This window comes from Rhea americana, unplaced genomic scaffold (genome assembly GCF_003343005.1).
Source record: "Rhea americana isolate MKP2758 unplaced genomic scaffold, rheAme1 scaffold_19, whole genome shotgun sequence".
Lineage (NCBI taxonomy): Eukaryota > Metazoa > Chordata > Aves > Rheiformes > Rheidae > Rhea > Rhea americana.
Genome location: NW_028186038.1, coordinates 4,936,876 through 4,952,530, shown reverse-complemented (window position 1 = coordinate 4,952,530; position 15,655 = coordinate 4,936,876). Strand labels below are relative to the sequence as shown.

The following is a 15,655-nucleotide window of genomic DNA, read 5'->3' as shown; positions in this document are numbered from 1 at the left end:
GTTTTAAAATATGAAAGCAATAAATAAGTAACTAGATGTTGACTACATAGGACTTTGCATTCCTACAGTTTAAAGAGAACTTAATTTTTAAATTGCGGTATAGCTGATCTTTACTATATGATGCTTTTGCAAATGTTTTTGGCTATTTTGAGACTAATCAAGTTTTTTAATGATTAAGTTTTGCAGTGCCTTTAACTTAGATTGGTTAGACTGGAACAGCTCTGTAAAAGACAATTAAATGTATTTTGGATCAAAGACTAACTCTTGAAATGGTTCCTTTAATAAGAATTAAATAAAAGTGTTCAAAGTATTACTATTCATTGATTTCTACAATGCTAGTCTCGGTATCCAGACTTTCCACAAAGAAATGTAAGTTGCCTTTACATAGGCACTGGAACGTGGCCACCRCAGCTAGGTGTATATAGAGCACTAATATGGATATAATAGATATACTAATACTGAGCACTAAGGCTTTAGAGTCTTAAGGTTTAGAGCTTTAAGATTTTCTGAATGGCCCACTTGCCTGTGGCTCTATTCCTTGATTTCAAAGCTCAAAGCTGTCCTGGCAGAAGATAAATCTATGACATCTTTATTTAACTAATGAAATCATTTAACTAGAGGTTGCGCTAATTTTTTATAATTGCAAGTCTTTAAATCAAATTTGAACCTCTCTTGAAAAGAGTTATGCTAGCCCTACCTGTGGGTTTGGTGCAGAAATCAGTGAAAAAAAATCTCTCTTTCTTCCYTCCACAAACACTGTATAAGCAATTTGGAGGAGGATAAAGATGCCCACTGGGGTTAAAGCACTCAAATCTGTGAGAGAAGTCCATGAAATTTATTGCAGGTACAGCATGTGCCATTAAAAAGAAAAAAGAAATAAAAAAGATGYATCTTCAATCTGACACTGAATAACTGCCTTCTTACTGTGATTAAACCCTGACTTTAAACCTTACAACTTCTAAGAAGCAGAATAATAATCAATAGTGAATATTGAACTGTTCAGTGCTTCTTCAAAACAAGATCTAACTAAATAATGGCAAATATTTCCTTTTTAATGATTTTTCACCAGAAGGATTTTTCCCTGAATCATAAACTAACTTTTTAAAAAAATAATGTATCTGTTGTGCACATCACTGCTCCAAAGAACTGGTATGGCTCTGCAATAAAAAACCCAACCATCTCTCAGACATTTTCCAGTAAATACTTAAATTTTGTTGAAATTGAACCTAAAATAAGCAATGTCACTTGTAATTTTGCTATCAGCTGAGATACTGTAAGATGAGTAATTTGTCACATATCCCAGTTCAGTATAAATAACACTTAGGTTTAAATTAGCTGTCCAAACAATCTGTGGATACCTGTTTGAGTACCCATGTGGCGAAAACAGCTTTGGCAGGACTCTCTGTGGTCATGTTTAAAGTAAAGGCAAAACTTCATGCGAGAAAGAGGAATGTACTAGTGCAAGACAGACGCTCTTTTTCCTACATCAGTTTAATACATGCAGGCATGATTTAAGAGACTGGAAAATTTGRATTTTGCATGGTTATGTAAAGAACTTTCCTGAAGTGATCTGTATCAATTATCTAGCCCATGATTATCATCCCTAATATTTCTTTCTTGTTTTCCCTCTTAGCTAACAATGCCAACATTTCCTGTTGTTGTGAAGATTGGACATGCTCATTCAGGCATGGGAAAGGTGCAGATGCTATTTCTTGCATGTTAGGAGCTTGGGTGTTTGTCTAAAATAATATGCTTTTTTTTTTTTTTTTTTTTTTTTTTTACTTCCTGGACTTTAACTTTTCACCCATCTGAATTCTGTCTCAGATCCCTGCCTTTGCAAAGCCTGACTTGTCTGTTATTCAAGAAAGCACCCCTATTTAAGAAAATTCTTAAAACACATATGTTCTCAGGCARTCTGTGTATTATCCTATATAGGGATGGTTTTAGAAACACATTGAGATGCTTTCCCAAAACAGAACCTTATTTCTTAATTTAGCTGATTGCAGTGAAACTATTTAAAATTTGAGGTGTCTTTGCACAACGTAGCTTTGTGGGCCTGAGAATCTAGGAAAGTTGTGCTGTCATTCCCTCCTAGTTTCAGCTTGATACAGAATTTTTCTTCATTTCCTGTCTTAATGTATTCTCTATGGTTGTTTCATATCACTACATAACTGCTGCTTTCTTTCTCCAAAGTAATTGCATTTCAGCGGTGAGTACAGTTGTTTTGATACTACTTATCTCACAATGACGTCAAGGGACATGATTTAAATCCCACTTTCACTGATATCAGTGAAATTTTTTAGTCATTACAGATTAACCACTGTCACTGAAACCTCTTCAGATTGCTTTAAGTGTTTGGGATTAAAATAAATCAGCAGACAATAATATCTATCATCTTGAATTTTGAAAAGTTCCATGAACAAAAAATTTGCTACTGAGCAGTAGGAAACTGATTTTTTTGTGTTTTATTCAATAATTATGCAACTGTTCTTTTGCATGTGACTTATTGTTTTAGTTGTTACTTAGTAAGTCAGTGGAAATTGGACAGYCAACTTAATTGAAGAAAGAATTAATCAGTAATCACTTAAACTGGTACTTTTGGGGACTGCATATGTGAAGTATTAGAAACTGTATTCTTTGAATATTAACATCCCTCTTAGAGAGATAATGTACATAATTTGATCAGCATATCAAATGTCTAAAAAAAAAAAAAAGTAAATCTAGTTTTTCATGGATGTAAAATAATTCAAATCCCTGAAGATTAAATACCCGTTGTTTGTAGTGAAATGCTTGATGTCAGAGTTCAAATACAGTTTCTTCTCATATCCCAGTCCTGCCTAAAAACATCGTTCGCAGGAGTGTTGCATTTGTCGTAGTTAGACTAGCGTGTATTATTAGGTTTTCAGAGAGTGAACTGAGACCAGGCTTTGGGTCTGGTTTTGTGGCTCTCAACTGGCAAATTACTCTGTACTTCTCTGAGAGTTGAGAGCAAATACTTGGGCCTTCTGATTTCCAGTGGCTTTGCCAGACCTCCATTTCATCTGCACGTCCTGTCCCACAGCTCCTTGCCTATGGGCACTCTGGCTAACAGGTCCCCTTTTAAGTACCGGGTGATAGTGGAAGCAAACAAAACACTGGATGTGCAAAGTGTTGCAAGCATTCCTAGTATTAGATAGCATGAGAAATACTAATCCCTTTCTGAAATGGTCTTTGGGTCAACATATTGTTAGAGTTCCAGTTTCCCGCTCTCACTTTCTACTAGACCTCTCTTCTAAGTCACTTTTTTCCCCACTTTAGCCGGCTTCCTTTGACTTGACTGAAATTGCCATAGAATTGTGCCCTTGCTGTCCAAAAGTAATGCCTCTGTCACACTGAGGTTTTCTTCTCCCTTCCCTGCCAAATCAGTATTTCCCACTTTTCCATTACCCTCTTACTTTAAGATGTTAAAATTTGGTGGGTTTAGTACCCGTTAACAATCTCTTACGCTGCGTTCTGCATCTAGGAAGCTCTAATCCTAGAAAGCCTGACTCCTCACAGAGAAATTTGGAAAAATGGGAAAAACTAGTTCTGCTGTCCTGAACCAACCCTCTGTGCTCCATGTGAGCGGGCACTCGTCAGGATGTCACGATCCTTCATCTTCTCTGGGGGAGACATAAATTGAATAGTACAAGGTTGGCTCTATACACACTAACACATTCATTTCTATGTCCAATTTAGTCAGTCACCAAGAACAGACTAAAATACCACTGTCTGCAAATTGTTTTCTACAGCAAAATGGGAAAATATTATTTTTTCTAGAAAAAAATAGATACTTTAATGCAGGAATTCTTTTGTCATTTTCTGAATAGAAATCAGATTAAAATATCCAGTTATTTTATATAAAGTAATGCTGTCAAAACCCGTATTTCTCATGAATGCCATTTGCAACTGAATTCTACATTTTATTCCTAACTGCTGTTTTTTCTCTTCTATACGCTGTTTACTTGTGCTATGGTGCCTACAGATCAAGGTAGACAACCACTACGATTTTCAGGACATAGCCAGCGTGGTAGCACTTACTCAGACCTACGCCACTACTGAACCCTTCATAGACTCCAAATACGACATCAGGATCCAAAAGATAGGCAGTAACTACAAAGCGTACATGTGAGCCAAGAACTTACCTTCTTTCATCCTTTTATTTCAAAATTGTTAAGTATTGATGAGATTAAGACTGTTGGATGAGTCTCTCAATTGATAGGTGATGACTTTCTAGGTATTTTAGACTTTCTAGGTTTATCAAAGCGTTTTTTTTAAATTTGATTGTCATTGGGAGGAGGTGAATAAAACAACAGGTGAGCCTGCCACAAGGGTTTTCCTGCTAACAGTTATTTATATCATTGTATAAAATTCTATTCTATTCTTCCTTTACTGTAACAGATGTAAGAATTTTAATCATACAGTGACTTTCACATATTGGATGAAAATTATTCTAATTTTAGAAGTGCCATTGAAGGCTGCATCCTGTTAAGAGATCATTACTGTACGAGAGGCTAAAAGGATGTTTCAGAGACAACTTTAACTAGAGTAGCAAGACAGACTACTATGTATCAGTTTAGCTATGGTTACTGTCTTTTTGCATATTTTTACTCTATTTCAATTATCAAACAATGTAATTTGACATACACTTACTTCATTTATGTTTATATATATTTGTTCCTTCATGCTTGCAATTCTGATACAAGAAAAATATACCAAAACACAGATAAATACACAGGCACACATATCACCAGGGACTCTTGTAACACTGGAGATACAAGAGGTTTCTTGTCTGTTGACATTAGAATAGAAAACAGTAAAATATRGACAGGTGTTTTATCAGTAAAAATTACTGAACTCCAAGAGACCCATAAATATTAAGAGAAGCAGAAGTAGGAACTGGGTTAAAGAAAATGCATAAAATGTTCTTGTGATATTAAGAGTAGAATAAGCAGGAGGTCTCAAGTAATTTAGAAACAGCCAGCAAGCTCTATCAGAAATGTGGAATACTGTCTAGGACAGGAGGAGGAGCAACGTAACTCCCTTTAAGTYGGTATTGGATGCCCATGTATTCTGACTTCTCCCCTATCACATTGCTGTCACAGGATCAAAACTGTGTGAGTAACTGCTGGCCTCTCTTGACATACGATTTGGAAGATACCTATCCTACTTTTTTTTTCAAATTGCCATACTCTTACACGCTGAAGTCCCATCTGTCCTGTCAGTCTAAATCATATCTTGGTTCCAGTTGCACCTCTTCCCCAGACACCTTTGTCTTCCACCCCTTTATATCCTACTCTTCATTCTTCCTTGCTCCAGGCGTTTTCCTTTCCCATTTATTCTGCATACAGTCCCAGCTGATGGCCTTGCTTGCCCTCTTCTTCCAGTTACTACAGCTGTCTTTCTCTACCTCAGACCCTTTCATACAACCACTTATGCTTCTTCAAGGCTAAAATAATGCTTTTCTCTCTTGTTGGTATTTTGATAGGCAGATTTCTTGTACTGTGCATTACTAATCTCTCTCCTCCCCTGTTTATAATATAGAGTTGATTTGTCTCTGTCTTACAGCTCTGAAGTGGCAATCTTAGCAATAAAGCCCAACTGTTAACAGTTATGACACACTCCAAGATACCAGCAGAGTCAGATGCTTGGTGGTCCACTCCCTGTGGTAGAACTCAGAGCACTGCATCTCGTAGGAAAGGGCCCTCCATTTTCCTTGACTTGGAATTAAAATGCTGTTCAGTCTTTAAAATAACATTTGTAAGAATCAGCCATGGTATATTTATTGCTTTTAAACATAAATGTTTCTTCTTAGAAGAAGAAGCAGTTGACCTAAGAGACTGCAAAGATAAGTTAAAATGATAGCACAGTCCTCTTACTTCCTAATTCTTTTTAAAGCGGTACTCCCTAAAACCTATGGGTTCRTCCAAATGCTGAAAGCCTAATAATCATTTTTTTCTCTAGATTCTTTCATACATTTAAATCACAAAAAACATAAATGGTGATCCATTGTTAAAAAGCATCGTGAAAAGAGAGTATTTACCAAATGTCTGTAAAATTTTTCATACACATACATATACATTATGTCAGTAGTATATTGTTTTACAGCTGGTTCTCATTTTCTTCTGTGACACAGGAACAGAGTACTTAGAGAGTTACCACAAAGAATACCAGTGAACGTTTATTTTTGTAGTTTAAAGAGAGCTATTAAGAGCTTCAGTTTTATAATTTGTTGGGAAATTGTGGTATGAGTGGATCCATGACTCACAAAACACTGGTACTTGTCATCTGTCAGTAGAGATCATAGCCAAAAGGCAACACTGGATTCCTCTAAATACCCAGTTCCTCAGAAATACTTAACTATGCTAGTACCATTACAGAATTCACATGACTTCAAGGAAACAGAGTTAAAAGAGCCAAACACAATAAATAATAATAAAAAATAAATAAATAAATAAAGTTCCTCAGAAATACTTAACTATGCTAGTACCATTACAGAATTCACATGACTTCAAGGAAACAGAGTTAAAAGAGCCAAACACAATAAATAATAATAAAAAATAAATAAATAAATAAATAAAACACAGAAAACCCCTTTCTGTTTCCAAAATTAATACATTGAATCCATAACAGTAAACCAAAATATCAATAAAACAAAAGCATTTACCTTGTGTATGGCTAGGCTGCCTACACAAGAAGTGCAGGTAGTCATTTCTACGTATTTTTATAATGAGAAGATAGTGTGCAGACAGTTTGGATCACTTAGGTTAAACGGTATGCAGCAAAGCAGAGGGTGTTGAAAAGGCCAAGCCCARGTTACTACAAAGTGCTTATGCTAATCATAATTCCTTCTCCATTTCCTAACTTTAAAGCAGTTCTTCATATACTGCAAAGATTAACTCAAGTGAGAACAKGTTAAGCTGAAGTGTGATGCACTCAGACATGTTAGGAGTTATTTTCTATATTATTCAGTATTTAATAGAAGAAGAGAAAATAACGATGCAAAAGCACATTTAGCAATTATGAGAACAGAAGCACCGAAGTGGGGGAACCTAAATATTTCCATAGAGGAAGTCATATATGAATGACTGGAATTGTATCTAAAGTTTAAAAGGCTAGATGGTCTGGTCTGGTACTTCTGCGTGGTCTAACCAAACAGCTCTGTTTTGGAGTGCTTCTTTGTCACAGACTTAGGACTGGTGGCTGCACCCCACAAGCTCCTCCTTTGCATTTAAGAGATAGTGAACATATGAAAAAGAGAGGATGTGAAGAGCTTGCCAAGATATTCCAGCTCAGCCTGTGTCCATAGCATGCCTCACCGGGTCCCTGCAGCGTCATTACAGCCAGCCACACAGCCGGTCTTGAGACTGCCTCAGATTCAACAGGCAACATTTCAGCCTTTTGAGTGAAAACCTGCCTTTAAGCAAACCACCTTTTCTTCTCTACTCAGCTGTGCTGAGATTGCATCAGTGCAGACAAGAGTCTTGAACTAAATACTAGCTAAAAGTCTTAGGGGCAGTATATCTTTTTTTTTCTTGAATTGATCACATCTTGCTTCCTGAAAGATACCTTAAATAATACTGTCCTTGAGAAATCTTCAACAGAGTTGGATTTTGAGTTACGAAAAGTGTAATCTCTCTGATTCAGAATATATATGTGTGAATGTATGTAGAATAGTAGGGTAATTGGCTTAATAATTAGTAAGGGTGTACCTTCCCTTCTCACATCAACAAAAAATATGCTGCCTCAGAAGGACTTTATGCTTTAACATTCAGCTAACTTTACAAGACTCCTATAGAAAGGTCAACATTCAATTACTATTGACCCTCATAATTAGATTAATAGAAAAATGGGGAGAATACCACTTCTGCTGCCTAGTATACTTTTAATAAATTACAGATGTGCCTGTTATTTTACTAACTGGAAGCTGTTCATAATTTATATCCTTAGCCTATTCCCAGTATAGTATTTCTGTTTCAGAAAACAGTAATCTTCCCAGCCCTAGTAACAGTCTTAAGGTCTGGAAAAAAAAAMAACTTTATRTGAAAAGATTTTTTTTTCTTAGAGATAGAAGTGGTAAATTTGAGCCTTGAAATAAAGATGTTTGGATTACATGAGTAAACTAGCAAAGAGAGAAAAGTGGATGAGAAACCAAAATGCAGCTCTAAAGTAAGTTCTAAGATCACACTTAAACTTTGGAGAAGTTACAAAGATATCTTGGTTTAAGTATTGGGGCCTAACTCTCCAGTGCTATGGATCTGAAATGAGAACTTAGAGTATATAAAGTAGGAGTATAGTATGTTACAGGCTATTTAATACATTTGTAACTGATAACAGCTTATTGGTAAAACTTTCGCTTAATCATAGCATTCTTTAAAAATAAATCTTAATAAAGGGAAAACCAGTTTCACAACATCGTACTTTATAACATTCCTACAGTGAGGTGAGAGTTATTGACAATTGTATGCTTTTTAGAATCCTTCACTTTTTAGATGACTTTATAACACTAAGCTGCCAAGTATGAAAAAGATGTAAATACTGCTACAATGTTCATACGAAAATCAGGAAAATCTAGGAGAGAGTGAAACTATAAAAACATTGGCTGTCTTTGTAATGTTTCCCCCCTTTCAGGCGGACTTCCATATCCGGCAACTGGAAGACAAACACGGGCTCTGCAATGTTGGAACAAATTGCTATGTCAGATAAGTAAGTCAAGTCTCATGTATCACATTGCTGATGTGCAATTCATGGTAAATGAATGTCCCCCAGTTCATTTGAAAAAAAAAAAAAATTTTTTGAATTAGATGAAGGAAGTGAGCCAAGAGTTTTTCTGTGAAGTTTTCCCAGGTTTAAGTACCCAAAGTACCAGGCTTAGGTGCTTAAGTATACCTTTGGGTTCCTAAATCCACAGTGCACCTAGAACTACTGGAATGCTCAACCTTCTGCTCATTTTCACTGTTTCCTTTCCTTTGCCACCTTCTACCTAGTGATCTTCCATCATATTCTTCATGCCCCGTGCCAGTGTTTTAAATTTTCCTCTTCTATATCTCTTCAATCTGATCTCAACTTTGCCTTTTTTTTTTTTTTTTTTTTTTTTTTTCTTTCAGTCCATCTGAAATGTTGCTTTTTCAGCAGTTTTTTTTTTCCACTCAACTNTTTTTTTTTTTTTTTTTTTTTTTTTTTTTTTTACTTTCAGTCCAACTGAAATGCTGCTTTTTCAGCAGTTTTTTTTTTCCACTCAACTGAGTGAGTTTTTTCCCCCAAGTGCTGGGATATACTGAGGTTTTTTTTCCCTCATGTTGTCATTCCAGCTCTGCACTTTGGCTTACTCTGGTTCTCTTTTTCTCTTCCATCCTTACACTGGACACTTCTTTGTAATCCAGTCAGTTATGTTCTCCTTGCAGTACCATTTTGAAGCTCAAATCTATGACAGCAGGTGATGTTTCAATGTTGCTCATATGCTCCAAGTTGCTCTGCAGTACATAGGCCTCTTCCTGCAAAAGAAAGATGTGACCCTCTTTGGCTGTGACTTTTCTTTTGTTCAACTTCTCTGAAGGTTTCTACCTGTGGGAACTAAACAAAGTCTGTATAATAAAAGTGTCATTTAAAAGATGTTCTTAATTCAAAAAAAAAAAAAGTATAAAGTTCAATAGTAGTCTTTTTCTGKTTTTTTAAGTCTGGGACCTACAGCAGCTTGGTCCGTCTTATGAGCTGAGAGAGACACAGGACRTGAACCATTGCATACTCTGAAAAAGGTGAAAACAAATAAGAAGGGAATTGGAACTTCTTGCTGTCCAGCCCCAACCTTTTCTGTCTAGACTGTGTCCTCACTGGTCTCCCCTTGGCAGATGGAGTGGAGCCACATTATTTTCTCATTCCCCTCCCACCTTCCTTGAGAAAGTGAGGTTATGCCTTCACTGAGAGAGGAAAAAAGAAGTATTTTTTAGTGTGTATAATTATGGTCCATGAATTATTCCTCTGTAAAAACACAGGCGCTTTAGTTTTGCCCTAAGGAAAACCAAACAATATCAAGTACGGGCAATGAGCATAAAATGCTAACCTTGCTTAGCTAACTCACTGCAAATGCTTTGTTTCTGCTTCCATTTTTGAATGTAAGACGATTAGAGCATAATAGATATTTTCCCATAAAAACACAATAACCAACAAACCAAACCAAATCTTCTTTTATGCTGATGAAGACAAAAGCATAGAAAAGATGGATGTCGTCTTGTAGCAGGAAGGGAGTATGTTTCATATGCCCACATTTCTTGTTTGATTACACTCTGAAATGTGCACAGCAGAGCAAGAAAGAGAACGGAAAAGCAAATTTTTCTGAAGTCAAGTTTTAAAGGCATACCAAAAGTAATCAAATCCAGTGCGTGTGCTTTTCAGCACGTTTATAATACATCTCATGATTTAAGAAAATCCACTGCTGGGGTTGACAGTGTTGACTGTATAGAAATCTTAGTCTAGAAATGCAAGAAGAAGAATCTGGAGCAGTAAGGGACAACGACTAAGCAGAGAACAAGCACATTTCAGTGTTACATGTTCTTATTGACCCCTCTGTTTCAGACACGCGCTGCCCTCCAGGTAGGATCAGAAGAATATAGAGCTGTTCTAGTTGTGCATATCTCACCTGGCACCCCAGATGTTTAATGTCAGCCATGGCACAATACTGTACTACCTGTCAGTTCTGAGGATGCTGCGCACTGTATTGGCTCTGGGGGAAAATAAGAACTGTGATCTCAGGTTAAACCTACTGTGCAAGCCTTGAGTTTCAAACACGACAGGCTAGTCCAGCCACGACCTCTTTTTCCAAATGTAACTGTCATTTTCAGCTCTGTATTTGTTGGCAGGAAATAGACTTAAAAATGTTCTTCATTCCATATGATTGATACCTCAGTATTTTAAAGATAAGGTGTTCAATTTTTTTCATATAAAACTTAGATACTTACTACTAACGTTTTGCAATTTTCGTGACTTGCTAAGATGCATCTTGTTATTTTACACACACACACACACACACACACAAAAGAAGTTGTTTGTAAGCAAGTGCATGCAAGCAGTCCAATCAGTCAGTGCACCTACAGATGCTGGAATTATCAGGCATTCAAAAAAACGTCCTTTTTTGGACAAAAAGTATTTTTCACATAAGAAAAAAATTATTTTCTTTGCTAAAATGTTACCATTAGGATTTTTTCAAACAGTTGTACCGATCAACAAGAAACTTTTCCACTGGAGCAGGCTTGATACAAGAAAAGATACAGAATGTGAACTTCTAAGTTTACTTGGAAAGGATGCTATTACTTGGAAAGGACGCTATTACTGAAGATATATATATTTGAATAAGAGTCTTTCTCACAGACCAGCAGTAGTTTCCTTTGATTCTATAGTGAAGTTAATTGCTATGTTTATTAGCTCATTTTGCAATGGAAAATATTATGATGTGGCAAATTTATCATTACGGCTCAAAAGCTGGATCAAGAAAGAGCAGGGCATGGTCTGTAAAAGGAAATAGTTCTCATTTAAACTCAAATAGTGAAAAAAATTATGATAAATGACTACTTTAAACTGATTTTTTTTTTTTTTTGAGGAAAACGATGTGATATCTGTGATATCTGGCTGTATAACCTCTTTCAAGATCATATCATCATTTACTGCTGCCTAGGCACAGCTATGCTATTAGTTAATGAAAGTTCTCAATACTATTTTGTGTCTATGAGCTGATGTTTCTCATTGAGCAAACATATACAACTTACATCACCTCAGCATGCTCTCAGTAAAGTACTGTGACTCCCTATTTATGTCAGTAACAGTCCTGTACTTGATCACAGGAACTGCCTCACTCTTTCTAACAAGTCTCGCTTCATTCCCATGTTAGTCASATAATCTCTCTATTCGTAGGATGGATACAGGTCTTAATGCAAGAAAAATAAATTACAATACTGCTTGTAGACAGGATAAAATGTCCATTCCTCAGTCCACGTTTCTTATGATGAGGTTAGAAATGAAATGCAAGAGCTCGTGTGTTTAATATTGTATGAACAGCTATCCTTTCTGTAGGATTTGTAAGCATTCTTCATACCTTTTTACAACTTCTGTTGAATTTTAGTGTAATTGTCTATAACAATGTGAAAAATATTACGCTTGGCTGAGTGCTGCACAGCTTTTACATAAAAGTGTCATGCAGCTGCTTCTCTTGTATCGTCTTGATGGTTGTTTTGTCTTGCTTTTTCTTTTGTCTTGTTCAGTGATGTATTTATAAAGCAATCAGCACTACTTTGGATTCCTGCATAGGCATTGCTAAGCTTGGGTCAGTCATTTGAGACAGAGACTCTCATTCTAGTTTCCTTGATAAGAGAATAAAACCCAGAYGTAATTAAGTACTCTACCAAGCCTATTAGGGAAGAGGACTGTCACAATTGGATTTGTGCACAGATACRGAAATCTGAATTTCACAGGAAGGTAGAAGCCCTGTTACCTACTTTCTAAAACTCATTGGCATCACTCAAGTCATGAAAATCAATCATCTGATAAATCCTCCTTCTGYGGAGTTTCCAAATAGCATTTAGCCCCAACTGTCAAGTTGCACTAGCATAAGGGCAGTGGAAACACAGCACAGGATATCGCTATATGCTGTTTATGTTCCAGCATATCTCATCTTCAGGTTACTCACAGTTTAGAGCAGACACATGTTTGGACCAATACAAGCTGGGACTGAAGCCAGCATAACACTACGTCAGGATATGGAGCCACAGCTTTTATGGGTTCTACTGGGAAAAGCAGAATAATTGGGCCAGTATCTTTAAGCTGCTATTCCGGGAAATGCAAATACTGTAAAACTGATGATACTGTGAAAATTTGGAATTTGAAGCAAGCATTATATAAATTACATCATTACGGTAAGCCTAAGAGACTGGTGAGATGAGATACTCATGGAAAAAATTATTTTTATATAACAGGTACAAGCTTTGGGTCGACACCTGTTCTGAAATATTTGGTGGTTTGGACATCTGTGCTGTTAAAGCTGTACATGGAAAGGATGGAAAAGATTATATTTTTGAGGTAAGCAATCCAACACTTTTCAGTATATGCAAATACAAAACTTTTGTAATGGTTAGGCATTGGCTTGTTTGCATTTCAGGAAAGGCAGTGTATTTTTAAGCAGTGTTTAAATCATAATACAAAAGCCACATGTCCAAGTTAGCGGCAACATTTGCTGGAAAATGGAACCGTATCATATGGTAATGTTTTTTAGTGTCTGAGGAAATGTTCATAGACTACAAAACAAAACCAAATGTAGATGTCATATTTTCCCAACCCTTATGATTTCTTTCCTGAGCAGGCTTACCAGTCTTTTCTGGAAGACATATTGACACCACTATCTCAAGGGAACCCCAACAAAATTATACTTTTATATGGAAAGGGAAATTAAGAAAGAAGAGAAAACTTTACTTTTTTTCAGCCTAAATGTGACCTTGAAGATCTGGTTTCTCATGATCCATCAATATATGATGATGCTGCAGATCATTTGGAAACGTTTAAGTTTCTTATTTATCTTAAGTTCACTATGAATAAATGTAACTCTATCTAGTCATAAAATAAGCTATCAAAGTTTACATATCACATAATTCAGGATTTCCTCAGCACCATCTATATTCAGAATATATTCAGTCTGAATTTTATTCAGACTGAAAAGATTTCCAGAGTCACCCGATTCCAAAATAGATTTATATTTGCTAAAGCAAAAGCAAGAGTATTTTTTCCAAACTATGGGAGTAATCTGGGATCCAGAAGGGGATTTTGGCTGGACTCTCTMTAGTGATGTGTATCCATTTATAACATTTATACATACATATGAGTAACCATTTTTAATGTAGTGTACATTTTTGATTTGTCACAATGGTAAACCAGCTCTGCTTATTTTCTTCTTGTCTAGCTGCACAAAGAAGCAGCACAAATTTAACATTGTTGCAAGTGCTGAGATCTCCCAAATCAATCAATAGCAGTTTAAAAGGCTCAGCAGCTTGCAGAAATCATCAGCAAAACAATTAACGTTGATTACTCGCTTCTGAGATACTGAGAAAAATTTGAGGAAGACCAGTTTCCTTCTCTGCCTGGCTGTGTCAGGCATTAGGAGACATTGTATCTTATCAGGATGAAAGAAGTATTCCAGACTAAACTACCTTTTTTTTAATTCCTTCATATAGTTCAGTGTGTGTCCCCAAAAGTTCCTGTTAAATCTGTAATGCTTATCCCAGTGAAATCTGAGATTTGAAAGACTGAAAAAATATGTTTTACTCTTTCTGAAAACACGCTCCACTGACTTCTGATGAGACGATATAGAGGAAATTTCTGAACATAATTTTTGTCATGTTTATGACTTCACTGTTTGCCTGTAGCCATGGGTAGTCTCAGGCATCTTCTGCCTCCTGCGAAGGTATTGGTGTCTGCTTACAGATAAGCTTCTCTGCAGCAGTTGGTCTTTGGCAGCCTCACACACACCACTGGAAGCTTTATAAGATACTCTGCACACTCTATGGCCCCTAAAAGTCTCAGAGGATGAGTCTCACTCTCAGAAAGACTCTCAGTCTTTCTCCACACACTGATTTGTTTGAATTCATTACATCTGAGATAGTTCATGTTGATTTGGCTGGCCTTAACTCAATATATTTTGAACATACAATTTTAGTTATAAAATAAAGAAATGTAAATTATTTTAAGACATAAGATCATGCTAAGGACATGATAAAAACCAAAAGAGTATAAAATATAGTAAAAATATATAAAAATATAAAAGCAGACTAGCATTGCATTTAACGACTGTATTCCTGGAACTGCAGGTTCGAGATATAAATCAAGGTTATCTTTTATAGATTGTAGCTAAAACTAGCCTGAGGAATGAATGGCATCAACCCACTTTACATAGCTGCTCCAACTGATCTCTTTTATTCCCTACTCTCCTTTCATGCTGCTGTTCCTGTACAAATGTAATTGAACTTTTTATGCTCCCAGTGGAGATTACGGATATCTCGTCTATTTTAACATTTGAGTTTTCTGTTGCATTCCACAGTTAGCAAATTCCTGTCAGACTGAATGGACTTCATTTTCATTTACTGAATTTCTTGACTGTTTCAACATTTTTGATATTGAATGTTACAGTATCCTGCAAATCATGTATCATGAGAAATAATATTCATACATACATTCCAGTTTTTTGAAAGAGATTATACACAACACATTAAAAATGCAGATGACAGATTAGGTAATAGACTGTTTTGTCCAGCTTGCCTCTTCTCTGCTTACTATCTAGCTTTATTATTTCTCTGACTCACTCCATGAACATACTGAACAATTTTTCAAAATCATGAGCAAAGCCAGCAAGCATCAGCTTCCACTTAAGTCAGTGTATACACATTAACTTTTTACATCAGGCCTGGGTGCTCTATTTGGTAGAAGGAGAAGGGGAAGCAGTTTTTCAGTAGTGAAGTTGTTAGTGGAAATTATATAATGGTTAATTCCTGCTTCTGAACAAATGCCCTAATTTTCATGCCAGATACATTCATACTTTTAGAAAAGCAGAATTTTGGGAACTACAGGATACATCAGGAACTGACTTTATAGAGCATTTTAAGTA

General features: G+C 36.1%; 1 protein-coding gene across 1 annotated transcript in view; it reads left to right on the top strand.

Annotated features, from left to right (window-relative positions):
• The window catches only part of SYN2 (synapsin II), a 183,131-nt gene that overhangs the window by 130,876 nt on the left and 36,600 nt on the right, over positions 1-15,655 (top strand). Inside the window, exons 7-10 of the mRNA XM_085302561.1 lie at positions 1,634-1,696; positions 4,004-4,146; positions 8,650-8,724; positions 12,981-13,083. Coding sequence (XP_085158687.1) covers positions 1,634-1,696; positions 4,004-4,146; positions 8,650-8,724; positions 12,981-13,083 — 384 coding nt within the window. The remainder of the gene's footprint in view (positions 1-1,633; positions 1,697-4,003; positions 4,147-8,649; positions 8,725-12,980; positions 13,084-15,655) is intronic.